This window comes from Gobio gobio (genome assembly GCF_949357685.1).
Source record: "Gobio gobio genome assembly, chromosome: 19".
Lineage (NCBI taxonomy): Eukaryota > Metazoa > Chordata > Actinopteri > Cypriniformes > Gobionidae > Gobio > Gobio gobio.
In genome coordinates, this window is record NC_137112.1 from 17,640,224 (window position 1) to 17,664,201 (window position 23,978).

Here is a 23,978-nt window from a genome sequence, read left to right on the forward strand (position 1 = left end):
TAATAATAATTAATAATAATAATAATAATAATAATAATACATAATTTAAACATTATTTAAGAATATTTTTTTATGCATGGTTTAATTGAGTAAACGTCTCGGTTACATATGGTAACCCTCGTTCCCTGAAGTAATGTAATCCCTGTAATACCGACGAATTGGGATCACTTTAGAGAGCCCCTATCAGCTTCGAGATTTAGAGAACAGGCCAATGGGCCATTGGCGTGCGAGATTTGCATCTCACGCTCCGCCCCGCGCCGCGGGTATAAATAGGAAGCGAGAGCAACGCACTAATGTTTTTCACTGAGGAGCCGAACTAGCGGCTCGGCCCTGCAGTGATGGAAGGAACTGTGGCAACGGGACGTACGTCTCCGTTCCCTCCTTTAGGGAACGAGGGTTACCATACGTAACCGAGACGTTCCCTTTCAGTCGGTCACTACGACGTACGTCGGTAATACCGACGAATTGGGATCCCTATGGAAAACGCCACAGTTACTACCACTTCCAGCGCCCAGCGAGAGCCCCTCAGACCCCGTTCTGATGCGGGCGGGGAGATTCACACAGGGAGAGTCACACTGCTGTTCCGCAAGACCCATTCAGCAGACTTATTGGATAACGCTGGGAAGCGTGCCCGGAGGGACGCTGAGGAAGCCACATCATGCCCGGAGGGAGTTACCATGTGGACCCAGTGTACACGTATGGGCTGACCATGGGCAGCACAACATACGGAAGTCCCAGAGGTGGCCTATTACAGGCGGGGGAACGACACCGTACTGAGACGGCAGAGGAACTCTGCCAAGGGAAAGACACGAGCTCGCTGTAGGGAGCTGTACCGTGGAGAATAAACATATGGGACCGCCATAGGGGTCACGACATACGGAACCCAGTCTGACACAAGTTCCACCAATGCATACAAATGCCAGACCTGGCGTCGGGCGCTTCGCCACATCCGACTGCCAAGGGGTGCGGAGGACTCAACAGGGTTCACCAATCCTGGGAACTCGACTGGAGAATATAGCGCACGTATCCATTCCATGGGGAAGGGAGAGGTGCAGCAAGCCGACACTAGAACAAGAGCTTCAGTATTGCTGACTTTGGGAAGCGAGCACACGCGAGAAGTAAACGGTTCCACACGTAGGCTATAAAACCTAGCGAACGTGTTTGGTGTCGCCCAGCCCGCAGCTCTACAAATATCTGTCAGCGAGGCGCCACGAGCCAGCGCCCAGGAAGAAGCAACACCCCTAGTGGAGTGGGCTCTTAACCCGAGCGGGCAGGGCACGTCTTGGGCTTCATAAGCCAAGACGATGGCATCCACTATACAGTGGGCCATCCTCTGCTTGGAGACAGCCTTTCCCTTCTGCTGTCCTCTGTAACAGATGAAGAGCTGCTCTGAGGTCCTAAAGCTTTGTGTTCTCTCAACATAGACACGCAGGGCGCGATCTGGACTGAGAAAAGCCAGTGCTGGGTCTGCCTCCTCCGAAGGCAGCGCTTGCAGGCTCACCACTTGGTCCCGGAAGGGAGTAGTGGGAACCTTGGGCACATATCCAGGCCGGGGTCTCAGGGTGACCTGAGAGTCACCTGGCCCGAATCCCAGGCACGATTCGTCGACCGAAAATGCCTGCAGGTCCCCTACCCTCTTAACTGAGGCCAATGCAATCAGGAGTATTGTCTTTAGAGACAAGATCTTAAGCTCCGCTGACTGTAAAGGCTCAAAGGGGCCCTCTGCAGTGCGGTCAGCACCAGAGTCAAGTCCCAAGAGGGTATAAAGGGAGGACGAGGCGGATTTAATCTCCTCGCCCCCCTCAGGAACCTGACGATCAGATCGTGCTTGCCTAAGGACTCACCATTAACCAGGTCATGATTTACAGCTATAGCGGCAACATACACCTTGAGGGTGGAGGGAGACAGCTTTTGCTCCAACCCGTCTTGAAGAAAAGAGAGCACAGATCTGACCGAACACTTTCGGGGGTCTTCTCGGTGAGAAGAGCACCAGTCGACGAACAGGTTCCACTTCAACGCATATAGCCGTCTCGTAGAGGGGGCTCTGGCAGAAGTGATGGTGTCAACTACCGCTTGCGGTAGGTCACCTAAAACCTCCGCATCCCGTCCAGGGACCAGACATGGAATTTCCAGAGGTCCGGACGCGGGTGCCAAAGGGTGCCGCGTCTCTGAGTTAGGAGGTCCTTCCTCAGAGGAATGGGCAAAGGAGGTGCTGTCGCAAGGAGCACTAGTTCCGGGAACTAAGTCCTGTTGGGCCAGTACGGAGCTACCAAGAAGAGCTGCTCCTCGTCCTCCCTGACCTTGCACAGTGTCTGTGCAAGAAGGCTCACTGGGGGGAACGCATATTTGCGTAGGCCCCGGGGCCAGCTGTGTGCCAGGGCATAGAGGGTTCCCTTGGTCAGGGAATAGTACCACTGGCAGTGGGTCGTGTCGGGGCGGCAAACAGATCGATCTGTGCGGCCCCAAAGCGAGTTGGGACATGTGGCGGGAGCGTAGACCACCCTGTTTGTTGATGTACACAACGGCCGCAGTGCTGTCCGTCCGGACCAGAACGTGCTTGTCTTTGAGCGGCCCCTTGAGGCGGTTGAGAGCAAGACGAACTGCCAGCAACTCCAGGCAATTGATGTGCCATTGCAGTGAAACGGATTGTCTCTTCTTTTATACACATATCCTTTTCAATGATTCTTTTATTATATCCATAACCTGAATAATCAAAGATAATCAAAATAAATATCTCTTTCTCTGCTTTCATATGTAATCTAGAGATGATTGTAATTCTGTGTGATTTCATACCTTTATATATTTAGTTTGAGGATGATTTTGTAGTATTAAATCTAGTCTCCCCAGCTGCTCTGGGTTGACCTCCAGCCATGCATGGCTCACTCTCGTGAAGGATAGCTGTGGCAGAGTCGCTGTTTGGGTATTGAGTGTTCTCTTGATAAACGGTCATAACCCCCTGACATTAACTAGAGTGTGATGCCCTAGTGCTTGTATGTATGTGCGTTGTATTATTTGTGCAGATCCAATATTGGAGATGGGCCTTCCTGCAGGCGATGCCAGACCTATAGACGCCTTTCTATGACCTCCGAGGTCATTGTGATCTAAAAATCTAGTCATGGGGCGACAACTATTCTACCCATTTTAGTGATATGCTCTGCTATCTATCCTTGTGTGGAAATTTACTGTGACTGGGCATTTTCTCTGCCAATCAGAATCATTCCACATGGCAGTTATGACGTGGCTAGACCTTGAAAACAGTATAACTGTTCAGAAATTGTATGTACGTTAGACGGAGGCGGGGAGACTGTTAGAGGGAGCGCGGCCTACAAACTCCTCTTGAAGCTGGCTTCTGCTGATGAAACTGCAAACTATTCTTCAGTAAATTTCTTTAATTAATCTAACTCTTGACTCCTGGTCTTCATTCAACATATCTGGTCTCTGGGTCTAAAACTGTGTCCCCAACAGTTTTATGGTGGAGGATAGATACCCAAAATACCCAAACAGAAGCCACAGCGGTGTTGGTTAAAGATCGCCACCTCCATCTCTGCTGGTATATTTTCAGGTGAGTATGAACTTTGACTGAAATGATGGCTAACAATTTGAGTGACATGATCAGTAACTTGATCAGTCCAGATAAAGATTTTGAGACGAAAGATAGCAAACGCTGTAAGCAGCTCTGCTCTGAAGCCCTGACGTCAAAGAAATTTGAAGGAATTATTAAGGAAATGGGCAGCAAAGGTTTTTAATTCCAATTGGAAAGTTAATCAGCAACTTGACTGGCTACAAACAAAGAGAGAACCAGAAAAATTCAAATTTCTAGCTGTTTGTACTTATTCGTGGATTTGTAAAATGGGTGGGGTACCATTAACCCCCGATGGACAAATCCCAGAAGTAACTGAGATATGCAATTGGGTAACTAAAAATGAGGTTGTTGAAAAAGCCGACAGCGCCATGAATTGCAAGCCATTGTATGTTTTATTGGATCACGAGCTCTCTTCCCAGTCTGTTCAAGTGGTTGCCACCTTAGGCACCGCCCCTGAGACTGGGGACCAGACTGATGCATGCAGGTTACTGAATGACAGAGTGTGTTTCAATTGTGGTCAGCAGGGCCATTTTGCACGTAACTCTAACAGTGAACCCATAAGGTGTCAAAATTGTGGCAAATCAGGGCACCTGGCTAAATTCTGTAAACGAAACAAAGTAAAAAGAAAGAAAGGAAGAAGAGATTTACACTCTTTCTTATCTGCCCCCTCTCAGAGCAGCTGCAGATAGGCACTGACACACAGACTGAGAATTAGATTGAGGGAATTTAAACAGAGGTGCACAGATTGAAAATAACGAAATAGTAATAGTAAGTTCAATAAATTGCAGTCTTAAGGAATTCCTTTTAAAAGGAAAGATCTATGATAATTTTAAAATAAACTATGGTTAAAAGAATAACAACATAACTATAAAATGTGAATGGAAGTAACTATATAATTAGAGACATAGAGGGTTTAAATGATAAAAATGTATAATACATTTTCCTGTTCCTCTGACTCGTGAAAAGTTCTGATAAAGTCTATTTGACTGGATGTTGGTAAAAACACTGTAGGAGAATTGGTGTTAAAAATGTTGAAAACCCTAGAAGCTGATGTTTTGGTTTCAAAAGGTAAGCTCCTGCTGAGCTGTAATAAAACAATTCGCTTATCTGAATCTGGCCCCACCATGTCATTTCTGGTGCTGTGGCTAAAATTGGAAGAGTAACTCAGACTCAATTTAGATGTTTGAAGTTTAAATTTATTGTTTGGGCAAAAGGCAAATATAAAATTACGGTTATTTGGAACTGTCAATTCTGGCAAAGGATAGAGTTAAAAGGAAAATGTCTGATGCTTATTTGAAAACAATTTTAATTTCTAGCCAGGTCTTACGCTGAGCTAGTGTGAAGTCTGATGTTTATTGGAAAACAAATGTAATCTCTAGCCAAGTCTTATGCTGTGCTAGAGGGACAAGTTAAAAGTTTATGAAAATGCAGGACCAGTCCTGAATGCATAGAAGTCTGTCTCTCTTTCGAAACCAGCTCAAGGCTGATATCTGAGCCTGTGCCACAGATGATAGAAGATATTGATGAGTAAAAGCACATGGCATCACTTGAAAAATAATGAGACATGTTTTAGGGAAAAGATAGTGTTTAAAAAGGTATGAGATGTTTTTACACACAGACCTTAAAAGATGAATGAATTTAACATTAAAGTTAAAGTCTTAGAAGACTGTTAAAAAGGTTATAGAGAGAGAGAGAGAGAGAGAGAGAGAGAGAGAGAGAGAGAGAGAGAGAGAGAGAGAGAGAGAGAGAGAGAGAGAGAGAGAGAGAGAGAGACTGCTTGTGGGAGCAGGGATGGTACAATTTGTTATCGTCCTGCTAAAGCTGTTTTGTAGAGACAAATTAATAATGAGCATGAGTAAAAGAATGAATGAGCAATTCATGTTTAATGTGTGTGTGGGTGTGACTGCACTTTATGTTTTGTAAGTTTGTTCCTAGAACTGTTCTGTTCTGATGGGGTGTCATTAACCTCTGGAATGAGTATTTGACCATTACAGATGGGTTAAGGTAAACGACAACCTTTAGAGAAACTGATAATTTTGAAGGAATCTGGTGAAAAGATGATCCAGAACACGGGACGAGCTTTAAATGGATTGTTATCCAGCTAGTCTGTTATGACGACTTTTGTAATTTATGATGTTGATTTGAATTACTCTCTGGATTAGTTAAAGTGGAATTGTAAAGTTAAAGATTGCCGTCCATCATGGGTTAAAACCATTGTCTAAATTCAACTGAGGGCTTAAATTTAAATAATGTCAATTGATTAAAAATGGTAGGCGTAAATGTTATAGACTTGACGGCAGAGACAAAGTGACAAATTGGCTGAAGTCACTATCTAAATTATCCAGAGACTCCCTCAAAGTTCTGAAAGGCCAGATGGCAACCAAAGAGATAATGAAAAGTTTTATTTTTTTACTTTATTTTAATTTTTTATGATATTTTGACTTAGAGAGAACCACAATTAATGTTAAAGAAGCAAGTTACTTTAAGTCTTTCTGTGTGACTGATTGAGATAAGAGGAATATAATATTTTGGTTTCTGCAGAGCAGGAGAGATAAGAAACAATAATGATCATATTGTGTGGCATCTGCAGACCATATTTTCCATAGAGGAATAATGTGACAAGTTAAAACAAGAGAGAAATAGCCCCAAAAGATAGATTTTTTTTTTGTGTGTGTGAAAAAATTATTTTCTGACAGAATTTAGGACCACCTGTAAAGTTAAATGGATATGGATGAACAAATCATTTTAAAACGGCTTTAAAGAAATTGATGATGACTTATAGTCCAAATTTAAAGTAATATGGGAGATTATGAAATTTGTAAGTTCTTGGTAAAGCTATGACACTTTTGGGGTAAGTGGCAAGATAAGGCTAGTGAGGATTTGATGAAGTATCACTGCCAAGTGGCATGAATTAAGAGGTTTAAGATTTTGGTCATTTGGAGCTTACACCTGAAGAGTTTTAATAGACAAGACATTGAGAATAAAATAAAATAAAAAAAAGGTACTTTAAGGAAAACCCTGATGAATGATTTTGAATGTTTTACTAATAACATGGTGATTAATAATTGGGTATTTAGTATGATTAAGCATAATGTCAACAAGATAAAGATGAGTGAACAAGCTTATTGAATGAAATACGAATTGATAATCAAGTCATTTTGATGAAAAGGTTTTAACATTAACTATTTTATTTTTTGTATTTTTTGGTTATGTTCATTTATGGTTAAAAATTATGTGGGCTATGATGGGTAAAAATGGGTTTGATGGAAATAGCAAGTTTAACAAGAAGGTTCTTGAGTATGTGGAAAATAAGATGGATGGAGATGAATGAGATGAATGCTCTAGTTTGGTTCTGTTTGAAGAAGGAAGATATAGGATGTGAGGTAATTTAGATGGTACACATATGTAGACTGTAAACTGAAGGATGTGTTATATGAGACTGAATGCAATTGGATGGACTATTCTGTTGTTTATTTTTATTTATTTACTTTTTATTTTTTATTTCAGGCCACTATTGAATTTTGTACCTGAAAAAGGTCTGTTTTGAAGAAGAAAAAAAAAAGTAATTACAATCCCTATTTTTGGGAGATATATCTTGGTGATAATGATGACATGGGGTGTTAATTTAGTATGTCCTTGTGAGGATGAGTATGTGCTTGTTGGTAATCAATCAAGCCAATGATAAAGGCAAATTATCCCAATTAAATTCTTGAAGGAAAAAGAGCTTTTTCTGTTTTTCAAAAGTATCATTTGACAAATGGGGTATTGGAAATTAGGAACCAGCCTAAATTGGTAGACCATTAATACCCCGAAATTGGCCTCAGGAGAAACTTAAAGGGTGGGTTCTAAAATCCACTGCCTCTCCAATATAATTGTATATATCTTAATTGAATTTATAATCAAATACTTATATTTAATATTTATCTTAATATTTATATTTATTTAATATTTGTCAATATTTATCTTTCTATATTATCATCACACATTTAATGATCCTCTCTAGGTATGATTTTGTTTCTTTCTTTATATTTTCTAAAGTTTGTATTTGGTCTCCGAGTGCTGAGGGTCCATCCTAGACGTGTGTGATGTCTCACGAGAACACTCATATCAGGAAAACTGTGTGATCAGGAACTATAATTAACCTGTCTCCATGTTTTTACTAATTTGAAAGCAGACCCATGGCTCTGCTGACTCTTGAATGCACTTTCCAAAAGGCTCCAGAAAAAATATTGGATCCTGTTGAGGGTCAAAGATCTTAAGCGATGACCAATGAGCATGAGGTGATTCCCCGATGACGGGTAAGCTCTTCTTTTGGCCAGTGGAGGACAACCTAAGCCAATGGGGGTCACCGCCATTGGGGCACCTCCAAGAAGTGGGGTGTTTTTAAGTGAGGTGTGTATGAGAGGTGAGGCAGATGTCTGTGAGGCCAGCAACATCACTGTTGGGAGGGGAAGCTGTGTTTCTCAGGGGCCAAGGTCAAGACTGGACACAGCAGCCCCTGCCCTAATATTGGCCCCTCTATACCGCTCACCAAATACCGCATAATTGAGAGCCAGGAAACACCTTAAAGATTGGCATTCAAGGGTCAGCTGAGATCATTCTGGTCACTTTAACCTTGCAAATTTCAGTCATGTGTTCAGATTTTGGGGGCATCACACACCTCTAACTTGATGGGAATGCAGCAACAGGGATTGCTCATTTAGCCCGGCTTCCAGAGATTAAATATGGATTTGTCGTTCATTTAATTTAATTAAATTTTTACTTTAATTTACTGAAACCATAAAGAATTGTATGAATATTATTGTACTATATTGTCTGTTCCCCTCTCAATGAGAGAAAGCACGTTATCAGTATGTGGATCAGGAGTTTTGAGAAAAGAAGAACATTGGGGCCCTGTTGTGAGTGGAAGGGGTAAAGAGCCTCAAAACGGGGACTGGTCTTTTTAGTGGCCAGCATGTCCGTGATGTGGTGAAGCGACAAATGTGACCCGTTGGGGAAGCATGCGTCACCACTTGACCTTCCGTAGTGACCTCACTGGTAGAACAGATGGGCTGAAGGTTTGGCGGCATCTCGGCGTCACTTGGACACGGAGGAATCCGCTGTGCCACGCCCATCTCGCGACTCGGTCGTGTAGCCAGTGTTGAAGCGGTCTCATATGGAGCAGCCCTAGCGGCGTTACTGCGGCTGCTGCTGCCATATGCCCCAGGAGCCTCTGAAATTGTTTCAGTGGTACCGCTGTACTGCGTTTGAACGTATTCAAGCAGCTCAACACCGACTGGACGCGCTCCTCTGTGAGGCGCGCTGTCATGGCGACCGAGTCGATCTCCATCCCGAGAAAAGAGATCCTCTGTAAGGGACAGAGTTTGCTCTTCTCCCAGTTGACCCGAAGACCCAACCGGCTGAGGTGCCGAAGCACCATGTCCCTGTGTTCGCACAACTGCTCCCGCGACTGGGCAAGAATCAGCCAGTCGTCGAGATAGTTGAGAATGCGAACACCACGCTCTCTCTCATGGGAGCAATGGTCGCCTCCACGACTTTCTTGAAGACACGGGGCGACAGGGACAGCCCGAAGGGCAGGACTTTGTACTGATATGCTCGTCCGTCGAATGCAAAGCGTAGAAACGGTCTGTGTCGAGGGAGAATCGAGACATGAAAGTACGCGTCCTTCAGGTCGATCGCTGCAAACCAATCTCGGGGACGGACGCACCCGAAGATGCGTTTCTGCATTAAAATACGGAACGGCATCCTGTGGAGGGAACGGTTCAGGTAACGCAGATCCAAGATTGGCCGTAGCCCGCCGCCTTTCTTGGGTACAATGAAGTACGGGCTGTAGAACCCGGATCTCCGCTTGAAGCACGGGGGCATCCACCTATGCAACAGACGTGAAGTGAACGCCCCCGAACTTGGGCGGACGCCGGGCGAACTGAATCGCAAGCCGAGTCTGATGGTACGGATGACCCAGCGAGACGGGCTGGGGAGCGCTAGCCAGGCCCCCACAGACCGAACAAGTGGGGTCATCGGTACCACAGACGTACCCGCAGCAGGGCAGCGAGGCGGAACGCAGGGACCCCAGGACGACATGGGAGTGTCCGTGTAGGGGTCTGGGTCTGACACACGACCTGCATCCGCTGAGGGGGTGTGCGAGTGTGGGAAGGCCGCTTGAGTGCGTTCCCACAGCCAGCACCCCCTGCTGGTGATTTGGAGAGGCACCGCCAAGTGCGCTCTCCAAATGAACGAGGGGCTGAGCGTGGCAAGGCTTTGTGGCGTTGCACACGGTCTGCCTCACCTCCTTCCTCAGCGGGGAACAAGAGCGGCGAGGCATAGCGTCGCGCACTGTCGTCCACGCACCGCTGAGAAGAGAGGAATGAGAGTGGCGAGGCTTGTAGCGTCACACACTGCCATTCTCGCCCTCTTGTGGGGAGGGGAATGAGAGCGGCGAGGCTTGTAGCATCACATGCTGCCATTCCTGAACTCCCGAGACCCAGAGATATTGGAACTGCTATATATATATATTTTTTTTTATTATTATAATTTTTTTTTTTTTGGGTACCACTGGCTGTTTTTAACCCCAGTGGCGGAACAGAATTACTAATGGTTTTCCACCCGGCCCTCCTCCGGGGGAAGAACAGTTCCGAACCAAATCCGGGTCAATGGTGTTTCTGGACCAGGGTGGACATCGTCTAGCCAAGGGTTAGCGCAGTGCGCAGCTCAAACTCGGCTCAGAACTACCCTCGTGCACTAAGCAGGGTGGAGGTGGCCTCCCAGTGGCACTGCCACCCCACCGATGAGGGTAGTGAGAGAGAGGAAAACTTTATACAGATTATGGCCTTATTGGTGTTCCGTATTTTGGCACCAAAAGTTCCACAATGCAAAAGCCTTCCAACGCACATCTGGGAAAGGTAAGGGGCAGGCAAGGCGATTTATGAGTTGCACTATGCCTCAGCCACCCGGGAAAGCATGGTTGTCAAGTATGAATCGGATTCAGCACGAGCGCCCACTATTATAGTGGGAATCTCAGCATCATCTTCATTTTCAACACATAGCAGCCCTCTCTCTGATGTAGCGATTGACATCTGTCCTCTGCTAGAGCCCCAAATGAAACGCTAGGTCCCCTTTTTAAGGACCAGCAATCCCATCTGTACGCTACCAGCAGACATGTGAGACAGTGGGCTTGGCCGTGAGACGGCACACGGCGCGCTGAACACTCAAGCCCTTATGAAAAAGGCAAGACGAACAACGCGCCAACGTGGCTATGCTCTCATGAGAGAGCATAGACCACCCACAAACACAGTCTCAACATGCGGAGGCGCCGAGTGACGCGCGCTGAGCTGCCGTGGCAACCAGCGCTGTCACCCGGCAGCTAGACAGCACACGGCGCGCTGAACACGCAAACCCTCACGCGGAAGTTGAGATGACCAGCGTGATCAACCAGCGTCGACGTGATCCCGTTCCCCTGAGAGAACAGGGATCACCCACGAACACGGTCTCAACATGTTTATGCGAGAGGGATCGAGGAAACGCACGGGTGGAATGACGTCTTGAAAAAGACGCAGTGTCACACCCGTGTTGCTCTTTTTGTGAGGAAACGCTCTTTTCAGAAGTGCTGAAGCAACCAGGACAGACCGCGGCAACACATAGGAGATAGTGCAGTCTGTGTTTGCACTCAAGGAAACGCCCACCGATACCAACGGTGCTGTTTAAACAGCAAATGTTTCACTGCAGCTGAGTTCTCGCGGTTGCACTGGAGAAATGCCGTCACACCAGCACAGTGTCCTCAAAGTTCTCTGTTGAGTCTTCTCTGATAGGTAAACAGGAAATCTTTGACTCTTCATCTACGCCGTTCGGCTCCGAAGTGAATGACGTCAGTGCGTTGCTCTCGCTTCCTATTTATACCCGCGGCGTGGGGCGGAGCGCGAGATGCAAATCTCGCACGCCAATGGCCCATTGGCCTGTTTTCTAAATCTCGAAGCTGATAGGGGCTCTCTAAAGTGATCCCAATTCGTCGGTATTACGACGTACGTCGTAGTGACCGACTGAAAGGGAATCTCTGTTTTGCAGCACTTTGCCAAAAAAAATAAAAGAATAAAAGTTTGTTGTTGTTTTATTTGATTACCACCGTTCTTGATCATTTGTTAGTATATATAAATATATACATTTCATAGCACTCTATTATTCTTAAATGTTTTAATAATTTAATGATCAAAATAAGTTAATCTAATTCATAATCATTAATTGAATATAGTTGATTAGACATGTTTTATTTAAATTTTAATAAACAAAACAAAGAAATGGTTTCAAGTTTTTTATAATAAAGCATTCGCCCTGTTTTCACTCATTTAATGGTCATTTTAACTGGTGATAATAATAACCATAATTTAATAATGCAGTTTATTCATTAAAAAATTGTTTAATACTGTGGTGCTGTGGAACTCTGATGTTTTCTGAGATGATTATCATATTGTGAAAATCTGAAACCTAGTTTTATCATTAACAGTGGTCAAATATCGAAGCTGGAGTCTTTAATCTTTCTAATGATACACAGTTTGTCCAGATCAAGTTAGAGTGTCATGTTTTAATGTGAGGCAAATGTTTAACAATAATAATTTGGGGTCGTCTGCGATCTTTGACTAGAAAGGGGTTAGCAATTTTGGAAAAAAAAAAAAGATTGTTGGAGTGATATTGCTTGTTAACAGCTGCTAAATAAACAAGAAGTTACTATGGTAGACAATTTTTTCCCTGCCAACAAAAATAGTCCAAATGAAGGATCAACGTGTCTTGAAGGGATAGTTCACCCAAAAATGAAAATAGCCATAGACAGATCAAATAGCGTTACGTGACTGTGCATTAAGGTGGAGAAGGCAGTATGCAGGAATTTTGAAAATGGCTTTGTAAGTATGTTAATTAATACATTAATTTCTTCTCCTCTGTCAGCCATTGAGGTTTGAAAAAACGCTATTAAAACTACAGATGTTTTATCTTGTGCGGTTTGCTGGTTATTCTGACTAGGCTAGTACGGTCTCTGACCATCCAATCAAAGGACGTGAAAATGCAGACGTAATTGTATGCCAGCTAGATGGCCCCGCTGTTGCCAACTCGAAATCTGATTGGCTGATTAAATCGGAGTGATTCTCTGATTGGTTAAAGCGCAAAGTTTCATTGGCATTAATTTTAAGCTAGCAGCGTTCGCAATATTGATTGTTAAGGCTTCAAGGCAGATTTATTTGACCTGGCAACACATGATGGCTGAAATATGATTGGATAAAAGCTCTAACATAAACAAACACTACTGGAAGCAGCGCAACCAAGAGAAAAGCTATGAAGTTAAGAAAATAGACATTTGGTAATAATTTAACACACATTCCTGGAAAAAAATATAAAAAATTTAAGTCTGTGATTCTGATAGTGATTAGGCCAGCAGAGAAGGCCTTGCTGGCCCTGACGGCCCACCACTGGTTAGTTGTAAGGTTAGTAGTAATGTATGCCACCTTGAAATAAAGTGTTACCTAATTATCAGCTAAATATCAGCTTTCCTGTCAAAATCATATTTGAAGAGTTTCTCAATGGAGCGAACACATACAAATCTACTAAGATTTAAGAGAAGGATCAATGCTGTAATTAAAAGATGTTATTACAGATTAAGTGCATTGTATCAAAAAATGTTGTTTAAATGTTACTTACACTCACACTGGTTGGACTTTGTTTTCAGTTTGCCTAGTTTCCATGAGTTAGTTTGTTGTTATATTTGTTAATTTGATTCAACTCATTACCATCAATATTTAAGTTCATGCCTTTCACTCCTTAGTTGTCGGGTATAATTGTGTCTACACTTTGGTTGTCAGCATTCCTCTCATTTTGTCAATTATCTTGTGGATTAAATACAGACTATTTGGATTTATCTTCATTGTCCTCGTAGTGCTTGTACTTTGTGTAACCAGAACCGTGACAGTTAGTACATAGTCGTTAAAGACACCTGATATACAATGGGAACCACATAATGTTACAAGATTACTACTCATACAGTACAGTCAGACTACATTCTTTTCTTTTTTAAATGTGTTACTTTGCTGCTCTTACACTAACAACAAAAGCTCCAAACTGTGTTTACCATTTTGTTTTAATGTAATAAAAAAATGGCAAACCCTGGCAATTTTTGCGTCCATCACCAGTGAACCCTTGATTGCAGTAGCAGGCATTTTTGGAATCAATGGTCTTGCAGGTGGCATTATGGTGACAAGACTGGCAAATGTCATCAAATCTGCATGGATCCAGCACACTTGAAAACCAAGCTATAAAAAAAGAGATACAAATATAATGGAAATACAATTATTTTCAAAGATAGATGCACATGAATTACATACATTACATGTTTGACACATGTTATTTGTCACATGGAACCATAGAATTTGGCATAAAACGGTTCGGGTTACTTGCCTATAACCCTGTTCCCTAATAAAGCAGAACGAGATGCTGAGCTAGCTTTTAGCGTTTTTGGGAACATCTTATCTTGACCAGCTGTTGAATAGTGTGTCTAACACGTCAATGAAATTGACCCGGAGGTATTTATAGCCTCGGCTGGTGACGTCATCAGTGCACCTGCTGCACGAGGCTATAAATAGATGAGCTCCAGCTGTTTCACTTCAGGTCTTTTGATTTGAAGAGCAGTCCTGGGGCATCATCGGGACGGCAACATAGCGCAGCATCTTGTTCCGCTTTATCAGGGAACAGGGTTACAGTCAAGTAACCCAAACCGTTCCCTTTCAAAAGCTACAATCAATGCTGCTCTAGCTTTTAGTGTTTTGGGAACGAGAATACCCACCCCGCCATGCATGATAGTGTCTGGACCCCTTACGGTTGTGTAGGTGTGCACAAGAATGCAATAAGCCTCAGGCATTAGCTTGTGATGTTGACTCAAGGACGTGAGAGCCCGGAGTGGCATGATCATCCAAACTATAAAACCTTATGAATGTGTGCGGAGAGGACCAACCTACCGTATCACAAACACTTGTAAGGGGGCACTGTCACGGTTAATGGATTCCCTGTCTCATTCTTGTGTGTGTGTGTGTTGTCATGGGCGGAGCCTTGGATTGGTGGCTCATCACGCACCTGTGGCTGGTCGTTAGCGCACCAGCTGCAGTTCATCATCTCACTCTATTTAGTCTCTCTGTTTCTCCCTTGTCTTTGTCAGAGCGTTGTTGGATGTTCCCTCGTGTGTCTCCCCGTTGTCTGCTGTGTGCCTGAGTCCTTGGTTTTTTGTGGATCCCTTCCCGGACCATCCACGCTGCTCTCCCGAGTCCTGGCTGTCCACAGCCTGCCCGTGCTGCCAAGGGTCCTCGCGTCCTGAGATATTCCAGACTCTGTCTTTGCCTGCGTCTCGTTCTGAGTATTCCAGACTCTGTCTTTACCTGCGATCTTCTGGTCAATAAAGACTGTATTTTACTTGCTATTGAATCCTGTCTCTTAGTATCCATCACAGAACGCTCTGACCCAAAATGGATTCAGCCAGTGCTTCCGATATCAACGCCTTCCTGGCCAGCAGCAATGCCAGAATGAACCAGCAGGAGGCGAATATGACTGCTACAGGACAGGCAGTTCAGACCTTGGTGGCACGGGTGTCCGAGCTGACTCAACAGAGGCAACAGCTCGCCAGTCCCGCTGTGCCCAACCCACCGCAGAGTCCCCCCACGCCACCCACACCACGACAACCGGAACCACGTCTACCCATGCCTGAGTGTTATGCCGGTGAGAAGAATTATTGTAGAGCATTCTTGACAAAATGTTCTCTGTTCTTTGCTCTACAACCTCAGACTTTCAACACGGAGACTTCCAAGGTGGCGTCCGGACGAGCAGCGTTGTGGGGGATGGCGGTGTGGGAGAACCAACATCCTTGCTGTTCCTTGTTCCAGATGCTATCGGTGGAGATGAAGCATGTGTTTGACCGAGCGGTGGCAGGAAGAGAGGTGGCACGTCAACTCGCCGACCTCCGTCAGGGTAACCGCTCGGTCTCTGACTATTCCATCGAGTTCCGTACACTGGCCGCCGAGTGCAAATGGAACGAGGAGGCACAGTGGGACATGTTCCTGCATGGGCTGGCTGACCGCATCCAGAAGGAGATCTTCACAGTCGATCTACCAGAGGAGATTGATGGTCTCATCGAACTCGCATTAAGGGTGGACACTCATCTGAGTCGGCTTTGGAGATCGATCCAGGATGGGACTGCAGTACGGAATGTCGAATGCCCTCAGGCCAGCGCTTCGGATGCGGTCAGTTACACTTTAAATCCGGAGCCCATGCAGGTGGGTCGAGCTCGGCTCTCCCGGGAGGAGAGAGAGATATTGAGATCCCGTGGTCTTTGTCTTTACTGCGGCGGAGCTGGACACCTGCTAAACTCCTGCCCGGTAAAAGACCACGCCCGGCGGTAAGGAGAAGGCTACTGTCGGGCGGGATCTCCGTGGAAAAGACCTCATCCTCCACTCTCCTTCCGTTGAGACTGCTGTGGGAAGCCCAGAACTTCTCCGGTCAAGCGGTTTTGGACTCGGGAGCGGAAGGTAACTTTTTAGACTCTGCTCTTGCGCTCAAGCTTGGCATACCCACCATTCCACTCAATAACACCATTTCTGTTAATGCACTCAACGGACAAATACTCCCTGACATCACGTTCACCACCGAGTCACTTACACTCATCACTTCTGGCAACCACACCGAACTTATTTCTTTTTTTATCTTGGACTCTCCTCTGGCTCCCGTTGTCCTCGGTCACCCCTGGAAATTTTTTGCATAAAAAAGTTTCTTTGTGGAGTAATAAGTGTTATGAGTCTTGTCTTGTATCTGCTTGTTCGTCTGTGTCTCGTTCTGTTTTTCAGAGTGAGGCAGTGAATCTGTCTAACGTGCCCCCTGAGTACTTCGACCTGAAGGAAGTGTTCAGTAAGTCCCGTGCTGCTTCTCTTCCTCTGCATCGTCCCTATGACTGTGCCATAGATTTACTCCCAGGTAAGTCTCCGCCTAAGGGCAAGCTTTACTCTCTTTCTGTTCCAGAGAGGGAGGCCATGGAGAAATATATTTCTGATTCTCTAGCTTCCAAATTCATCCGCCCTTCCTCTTCTCCAGCGGGGGCGGGGTTCTTCTTTGTGGGGAAGAAGGATGGTTCTCTGCGATCTTGTATAGATTACAGAGGGCTGAATAACATCACGGTAAAGAATACCTATCCTTTGCCGTTGATGTCTTCAGCTTTTGAGAGGTTGCAGGGAGCATCCATTTTCACAAAGTTGGACTTGCGTAACGCTTATCATTTGGTTCGCATTAGGGAGGGGGATGAATGGAAAACTCCATTTAACATCCCCAGGGGGCATTTTGAATATTTGGTAATGCCATTCGGGCTGTCCAACTCCCCAGCGGTTTTCCAGGCACTCGTCAATGATGTGTTGAGAGACATGGTTGACCAATTCATATATGTCTACCTGGATGACATTTAGATTTTTTCTTTGTCTCTCCAGGAACATGTTCAACATGTCAGACGAGTGCTTCAGAGGTTGCTAGAGAATGGGCTTTTTGTCAAGGCGGAGAAGTGCGCATTTCATGCACAGTCTGTTCCTTTTTTAGGGTACATAGTGTCGTCTGAGGGAATGCGCATGGATCCTGACAAGGTTAAGGCTGTGATGGATTGGCCAAGTCCAGATTCCCGTAAGGCCCTACAGAGGTTTCTGGGGTTTGCCAATATCTATCTGTGATTTATTCTCAACTTTAGCCAACTAGCCGCGCCTCTGACTGCCTTGATCTCTCCCAGAACGACGTTCAGGTGGTACGATACAGCTGAGGCTGTATTCGCCAAACTGAAAAGTCGCTTCGTTTCGGCTCCCATCTTAGTCGCCCCTGATCCCACACGTCAGTTCGTGGTAGAGGTCGACGCATCAGAGGTGGGGGTAGGAGCAGTTCTTTCACACCGCTCTTCCTCAGATGACAAGATGCATCCGTGCGCGTTTTTGTCTCATCGTCTTACACCTGCCGAACGTAATTATGACATTGGTAACAAAGAGTGGTTGGCCGTCAAGTTAGCGTTGGTGGAGTGGCGTCATTGGCTTGAAGGGTTGGGGGTACCTTTTATTGTATGGACGGATCATAAGAACCTTGAATATATTAGATCTGCTAAAAGACTCAACTCCAGGCAGGCTCGGTGGGCACTTTTTATCGGACGTTTTGATTTTGTTCTCTCGTACCGCCCCGGGTCCAAAAACATCAAACCTGACTCTTTTATCTCGTATTTTTGATTCCTCCGAACGCCCGGTTACTCCCGAGTGTATTTTGCCAGAGAAGATAGTTATCTCTACACTCACATGGGAGATCGAATCGAAGGTCAAGGTGCCTTAGAAGAGGTAACGGCTCCGCCCGGCGGCCCACCGAGTTGAGTTGAGACCACTGGTCCCACATAGCGCTAGATCTTTCGGCCTTTCGGTTACATGGCCTCCCGATGGACGTGGTCTCCGACAGAGGTTCCCAATTTGTGTCCAAATTCTGGCAGGAGTTTTGTAAATTACTAGGAGCGACAGTTAGTCTGTCTTCGGGTTATCATCCCCAAAGCAACAGTCAGACCGAGAGAGCCAACCAGGATCTGGAAAGAGTGTTGCGATCTTTGGTGTCCAAAAATCTTTCATCCTGGAGCCAACAACTTTCTATGGTTGAGTACGCTCATAACTCATTACCAGTGTCATCCACGGGCCTTTCTCCGTTTGAGTGTAGTCTAGGTTACCAGCAACCCATTTTTCCTAGTCTGGATTCCGAAGTCGCGGTCCCCTCTGCTCACGCCTTTATCCAGAGGTGTCATCGCACATGGACCAGAGCCCGTGAGACTCTGCTCCAGGTGGGAGCGCTCTCCAAGGCTAAAGCCGATCGCCACCGGTCTAAGCCTCCCGTATACGTCGTCAAAAAGTGTGGCCAAGTGTGGCCATGTATCCAAAATAAAGCCTGTTTTTCGTTCCCACCTTAATCCGCCAGTCCCGCTTCCCCCACCGCCACGACTCGTAGATGGGGAACCTACTTATTCAGTAAATCGTATTCTGGATTCAAGACGGAGGGGACGCGGTTTCCAGTACTTGGTGGACTGGGAAGGTTACGGTCCGGAGGAGAGAAGTTGGGTTCCTGCTAGGGACATTCTGGACCACTCCCTTATTGATGATTACAATCAACAGGGAAGGTCTGCTGGGAGCGTCAAGGGACGCTCCTAGGGGGAGGGGTACTGTCACGGTTCATGGATTCCCTGTCTCATTCTTGTGTGTGTGTGTGTGTGTTGTGTGTTGTCATGGGCGGAGCCTTGGATTGGTGGCTCATCACGCACCTGTGGCTGGTCGTTAGCGCACCAGCTGCAGTTCATCATCTCACTCTATTTAGTCTCTCTGTTTCTCCCTTGTCTTTGTCAGAGCGTTGTTGGATGTTCCCTCGTGTGTCTCTCCGTCGTCTGCTGTGTGCCTGAGTCCTTGGTTTTTTGTGGATCCCTTCCCGGACCTTCCACGCTGCTCTTCTGAGTCCTGGCTGTCCACAGCCTGCCCGTGCTGCCAAGGGTCCTCACGTCCTGAGATATTCCAGACTCTGTCTTTGCCTGCGATCTCGTTCTGAGTATTCCAGACTCTGTCTTTACCTGCGATCTTCTGGTCAATAAAGACTGTGTTTTATTTGCTATTGAATCCTGTCTCTTAGTATCCATCACAGGCACCCCTTGCTAATGCAGTAGAGGAGGCGACCACCCTGGGGGAGTGAGCCCTTAACCCTATTGGGAAAGCTTGACCGCGCGCCTCATAGGCAAGAACAATAGCATCCCTGACCCAATGTGACATGGTTTGTTTGGTGGTGGCAAAACCTCTGTTTTGGCCCCCATGACAAACAAACAGTTGCTCTGACTTACGCCACTGGCTTGTGCGGTGGACTTAGGCCTGAAGATTACGGACTGGACAGTCTGTGAAGTTTCTCCTGATCCAGCGTTTCGAACGGTGGAGGGCAGAAGGTTTCAAGAATGACAGGAAGTACAGTCGAGAAAGGAACTTTAGGCAGGTAGTCAGGGTGAGGATGTAAAATCACTTTCACCAAACCTGGGGCAAAGTCTAAGCAGGATGGCGATATTGACAGAGCCTGCATATCCCCAATTCTTTTTAAAGACGTTATAGCCATAAGAAAAACCATCTTCAGGGTCAGAAGTTTATCAGACGCTGACTCAAGAGGTTCAAATGGGGTCTCAACCAGACCCTCGAGGACTATATGAAGAGATATGTCCCATGAAGGGATCTTGGTTCTTATAAGGGGCCTCAGTCAACTGGCCCCACGAATGAAGCGAGCGAGCAGAGGATGTCTCCCGAGCGGCACCCCATCAATCAAGGCATGGAAAGCTGAAAGTGCGGCCACATAAACCCTGAGAGTGACTGAGAGATGTGCCTGCTGACAATTTTTCCTGCAGAAAATCCAGAACTGAAGCAACCTGGCAGTTGACTGGGTCTGCATTATGTGTTGTACACCACCTTCCAAAGACACCCCATTTATTGGCATAAATTCTCCTAGTGGAAGGAGCCCTAGCACTTAGAATAGTCTCAATAACATCAGGCCCAGTGTCCCTCAGTTGGTGCCCATCAGGGGCCAAACATGAAGGTCCCACAGATTGGGCCTGGGATGAAATATCGTACCCTCTGCCTGAGACTGAAGGTCCTTCCTCTCCGGGATCGTCCACAGCGAGCCGTTGAGGAGAGACATTATCTCCGAGAACCAAACTCTGTTCGACCAACACGGCGCTATCAATAAGAGGCAAGACCCTTGTTGGCGAACTCTGGCTAGAACTCCCGGGGGCAGAGCGACTGGAGGGAAGGCATACAGGGGCATTTTGGGCTATGTATGTACCAGCGCATCTGAGCCCAGCGGGGCTGGGTGACTGTGGGTGACTGAGAGAGAAGTAAAGGGGACATTGTGCTGTCTGATAAGAGGCGAAGAGGTCCACCTCTGCTCTGTAAAATCTGGTCCAGATCTGATTGTCTACTTTTGGGTGGAGTTTCCACTCCCCAATCTGTAATTTCTGTCTGGACAGTAAATCTAATCCCACATTCAAGTGTCCTGGAATCTATATTGCCCTGAGTGATAGGAACTTGTCCTGTCCCTAGAGAAGAATCTGCCTTGCTATTCGGTCACTTAAGACCGCACCCCAGCCCGACAGGGAGGCCTCCGATAACAATCTGCGATGACAAGACGCCACTCCTTGAAAGTGGAGACCACGCCGTTAAAACACGGAGGACGACAAACAAATTAGTTTACTAATTTTACTGTGCTTAAGACCCATGCAGAAACGTCTGTTTCTGTGACACTTCCTGTGACACTTCCTTATGAGGGGATGATAAATGTTCTATGTCCTGGATGATAGCAGGATTTATAACACAGAACGTCTAACAATCACCAGAGGCGGCGGGGATGGAGTGGTTTTGAGAGGGTAATGGGGCGGGGCGAGCAAATGTTTGACACGCCTTGTCCCGTGGGGGCACCAGACTGGGCGCCAAACCATCAGGACTTCTTCTTTTTATTGATGATAGTCCTGAGGTCCGCCCTGGGAGGTTGCTGAGGGCGACGAGCCGGCCCCCAGTCTTCACGAGGGGGAGCACGACTTGCCACACTCTGCTTTTCCACCTCCATCTCCATCTATATAAAATAATATATAATTCATATATATAAGCTTTTACCCACAAGAGCCAAAGTTATTCCCTATGGCTTCGTGGGGAGGTCTCTTTAATGAATATGCAGACCCAGGAGAGAGATAGCTCGCGAGCATCTCTTCCACCTGGGGCATCTTCGCATACCCACATGATTTCGCACACACGATATTCGAAAATGTCGACGTTAAGGGCACAGAAACACAGGAAGTATATAGTTTTCTCCATGACTTTAATAGTTCGTCATGGAGGTCCTCAATGAAAAGGAGAGACTGATTTTGTGGTCCCTCCCCCCTGCCTCCGGACAGAAACATATCCTCAAGATTACTATGTTTGGGGATATCTTGTTCACGGAGCCAGTCAAACTGTAACCTGGCAACCGTGCGAGCAACCACCTCGATTAACTCCTCGACGGATTTACTATCATGCGAGGAACGCTCAGAGGCTGGCTGCTCGAAGTCCGCAGACCCAAGAGATTCATCATCATTGTTCCCTGTGCGAGCCGAAGAAGCACCAGAGCGCGCGAGGAAACGTGTGGATCTGGTGAACGAAAAAGCGAAAGGGATGGACCTGTCTCTTGCTCGTCAACCAAATCCATGCGGGAGCCCTGCAACATGGGTGCAGACTGAAAGTAGCCAAGACCAGCACAAAGCATTTTAACTGTAAGCTCGCAGTGCTTGCACTCGCCTGACTCTGTGCAGCGACCACATGCTCTTCCCCAAACACACAAAGCAGTAATCGTGTGTATCCAGTTCTACTTCTTTTTTGCATTTGGAAGAGAAAATGGAGGAACACAGTGTTTACTCTGCTGACTCATTTTCAACTGATTATATTTCTTTCAACTCTTTTCACTGATGTTTGTAACAGACGAGAAAGAGAGAAATCTGCCCACTGCCAGTTGAAAACTAACTCCTAACCAAGATCTCAAAGGTGAGTTTGAAAGGTTTTCAAGAGTTTTTTAAAGAGAGAGCTTTTTGCTTGATGCACACCAACACAGAGTGGTCTGAAAACAAAAAGACCTGAAGTGAAGTAGTTGGAACTAATCTATTTATAGCCTCGTGCAGCAGGAGCGCTGATAATGTCACCAGCCGAGGCTAAGGGAACATCCTATTACACCAATGCTTGTTTTCCCCATATGTGGTTTTGTATCTTGGTTTCAAACACCAAGTTTGATACTTTCTTAATTTTTTTTTTCAAGAATTCTGCCATCTAGATAAAAAAAATTCCATTACCGTCGTGTTTTTGCAATAGCTGTTGTGTAATCAATTGAACACAACAAATAAACACAATAAAATCACATTGAAATTATCTTAAGGAATACCTGTATAAGCAAGGTGGATTTTTACTGAAAGATTGAACGATTGTGTTCTCAACAAGGGTCATTTTCATAAATGTCAAAAATAAAGTTAAGACATTGGGCATGATGTCATATTAATGCTGATTTTTTTTTTTCATAATTGATTTAATGTTTAAATTTATCTGAAAAGCAAATAAATAACCTATAATACATTTATATAATACATAAACATGTCTTAAGATTTCTTCTTAAACCTGTCAATAAACAGCAGGTCCCCATTTTGACAACTTACACTATATAGTGACGACATGGTCCACCACAGGCGTCAACATATGATCAAGATACTGTATATTTTTATGGCCAGTAGCAATATAAAAAAATCGGACAATACTTTAAGGTATGTTACGAAACTTACTGTCAAAAATAAAGATATCTTGAAAAACAGTATTCACTGGAGTAAAAAGTGTGAGAACTAGTGATGATATATATATGTATATATATCGTCACTAGTATATATGTATATATATATATATATATATATATATATATATATATATATATATATGTATATATATATATATATATATATATATATATATATATATATATATATATATATCGTCACTAGTTCTCACACTTTTTACTCCAGTGAATACTGTTTTTCAAGATATCTTTATTTTTATATTTTTATATATATATATGGACATATACAAAAAGTTTTACAATTGATACATTTTAAGTGTATTTAGATAATAGAAGGTGATCAAAATGACTTACCAGCGAAAAGCAAGAGTTTCATTGGAGAGCTGTGGAAAAACTCCATTTCGGAGGTGAGGCTGGAATGTCTTTAAGCAGTAAGTGAATATCTGTGTGACGCACAATACTTCCTTATGTCAGCTTCCTGTCTCTCTAATCCTGACCCTTCCTGTCCGACTCAGTCAACGCACAAAAACACAGAGGGACAAGGCAGCTCATCCTCACGCACACAATGCTACTGTACACAATAATACAAACAATTTACTGATGATTCAAGCATTTCTGAAGTCTAAATGTTTTGAACCACTTGAGGTTTGCTTTGGTATAATCTCCATGAGTTTGTGCAAAACCTGAAGACTCATGTTATCCAGTATGATTTAAGAATGTTCCAATCTGCGTGCTTCAATGAAAAGCAAGTACAAAGAAGTTCACATGGTCAGTCACACATTTGCTTATTTGATCCTATTGAAGTGTTATTACTTATATTATTTGGTTACAATATAGCTCAGACTTAATTGCAGCCAAAAACGTTATACTGAATAGAGAGTCTAGGTATCAGAATTGGGTGGAGGTATATTTTTAACCGCAGAGCTCTTTGTTGTAGACAGAAATGTGTGTTTGAAGATAAGAAACAAAACCACAGAGGACTGGTTGAACCACAACACCCACTAGATGA

The 23,978-nt window shown here is 45.0% G+C and overlaps 1 protein-coding gene across 1 annotated transcript in view; it reads right to left on the reverse strand.

Annotated features, from left to right (window-relative positions):
* The window catches only part of adgrl4 (adhesion G protein-coupled receptor L4), a 49,337-nt gene extending 25,879 nt beyond the window's left edge, over positions 1 to 23,458 (reverse strand). Inside the window, exons 1-2 of the mRNA XM_079844779.1 lie at positions 23,324 to 23,458; positions 13,723 to 13,869 (exon numbers count right to left, since the gene is read on the reverse strand). Coding sequence (XP_079700905.1) covers positions 13,723 to 13,869; positions 23,324 to 23,369 — 193 coding nt within the window. The 5' untranslated portion in view covers positions 23,370 to 23,458. The remainder of the gene's footprint in view (positions 1 to 13,722; positions 13,870 to 23,323) is intronic.
* Between the last annotated feature and the right edge of the window lie 520 nt (positions 23,459 to 23,978).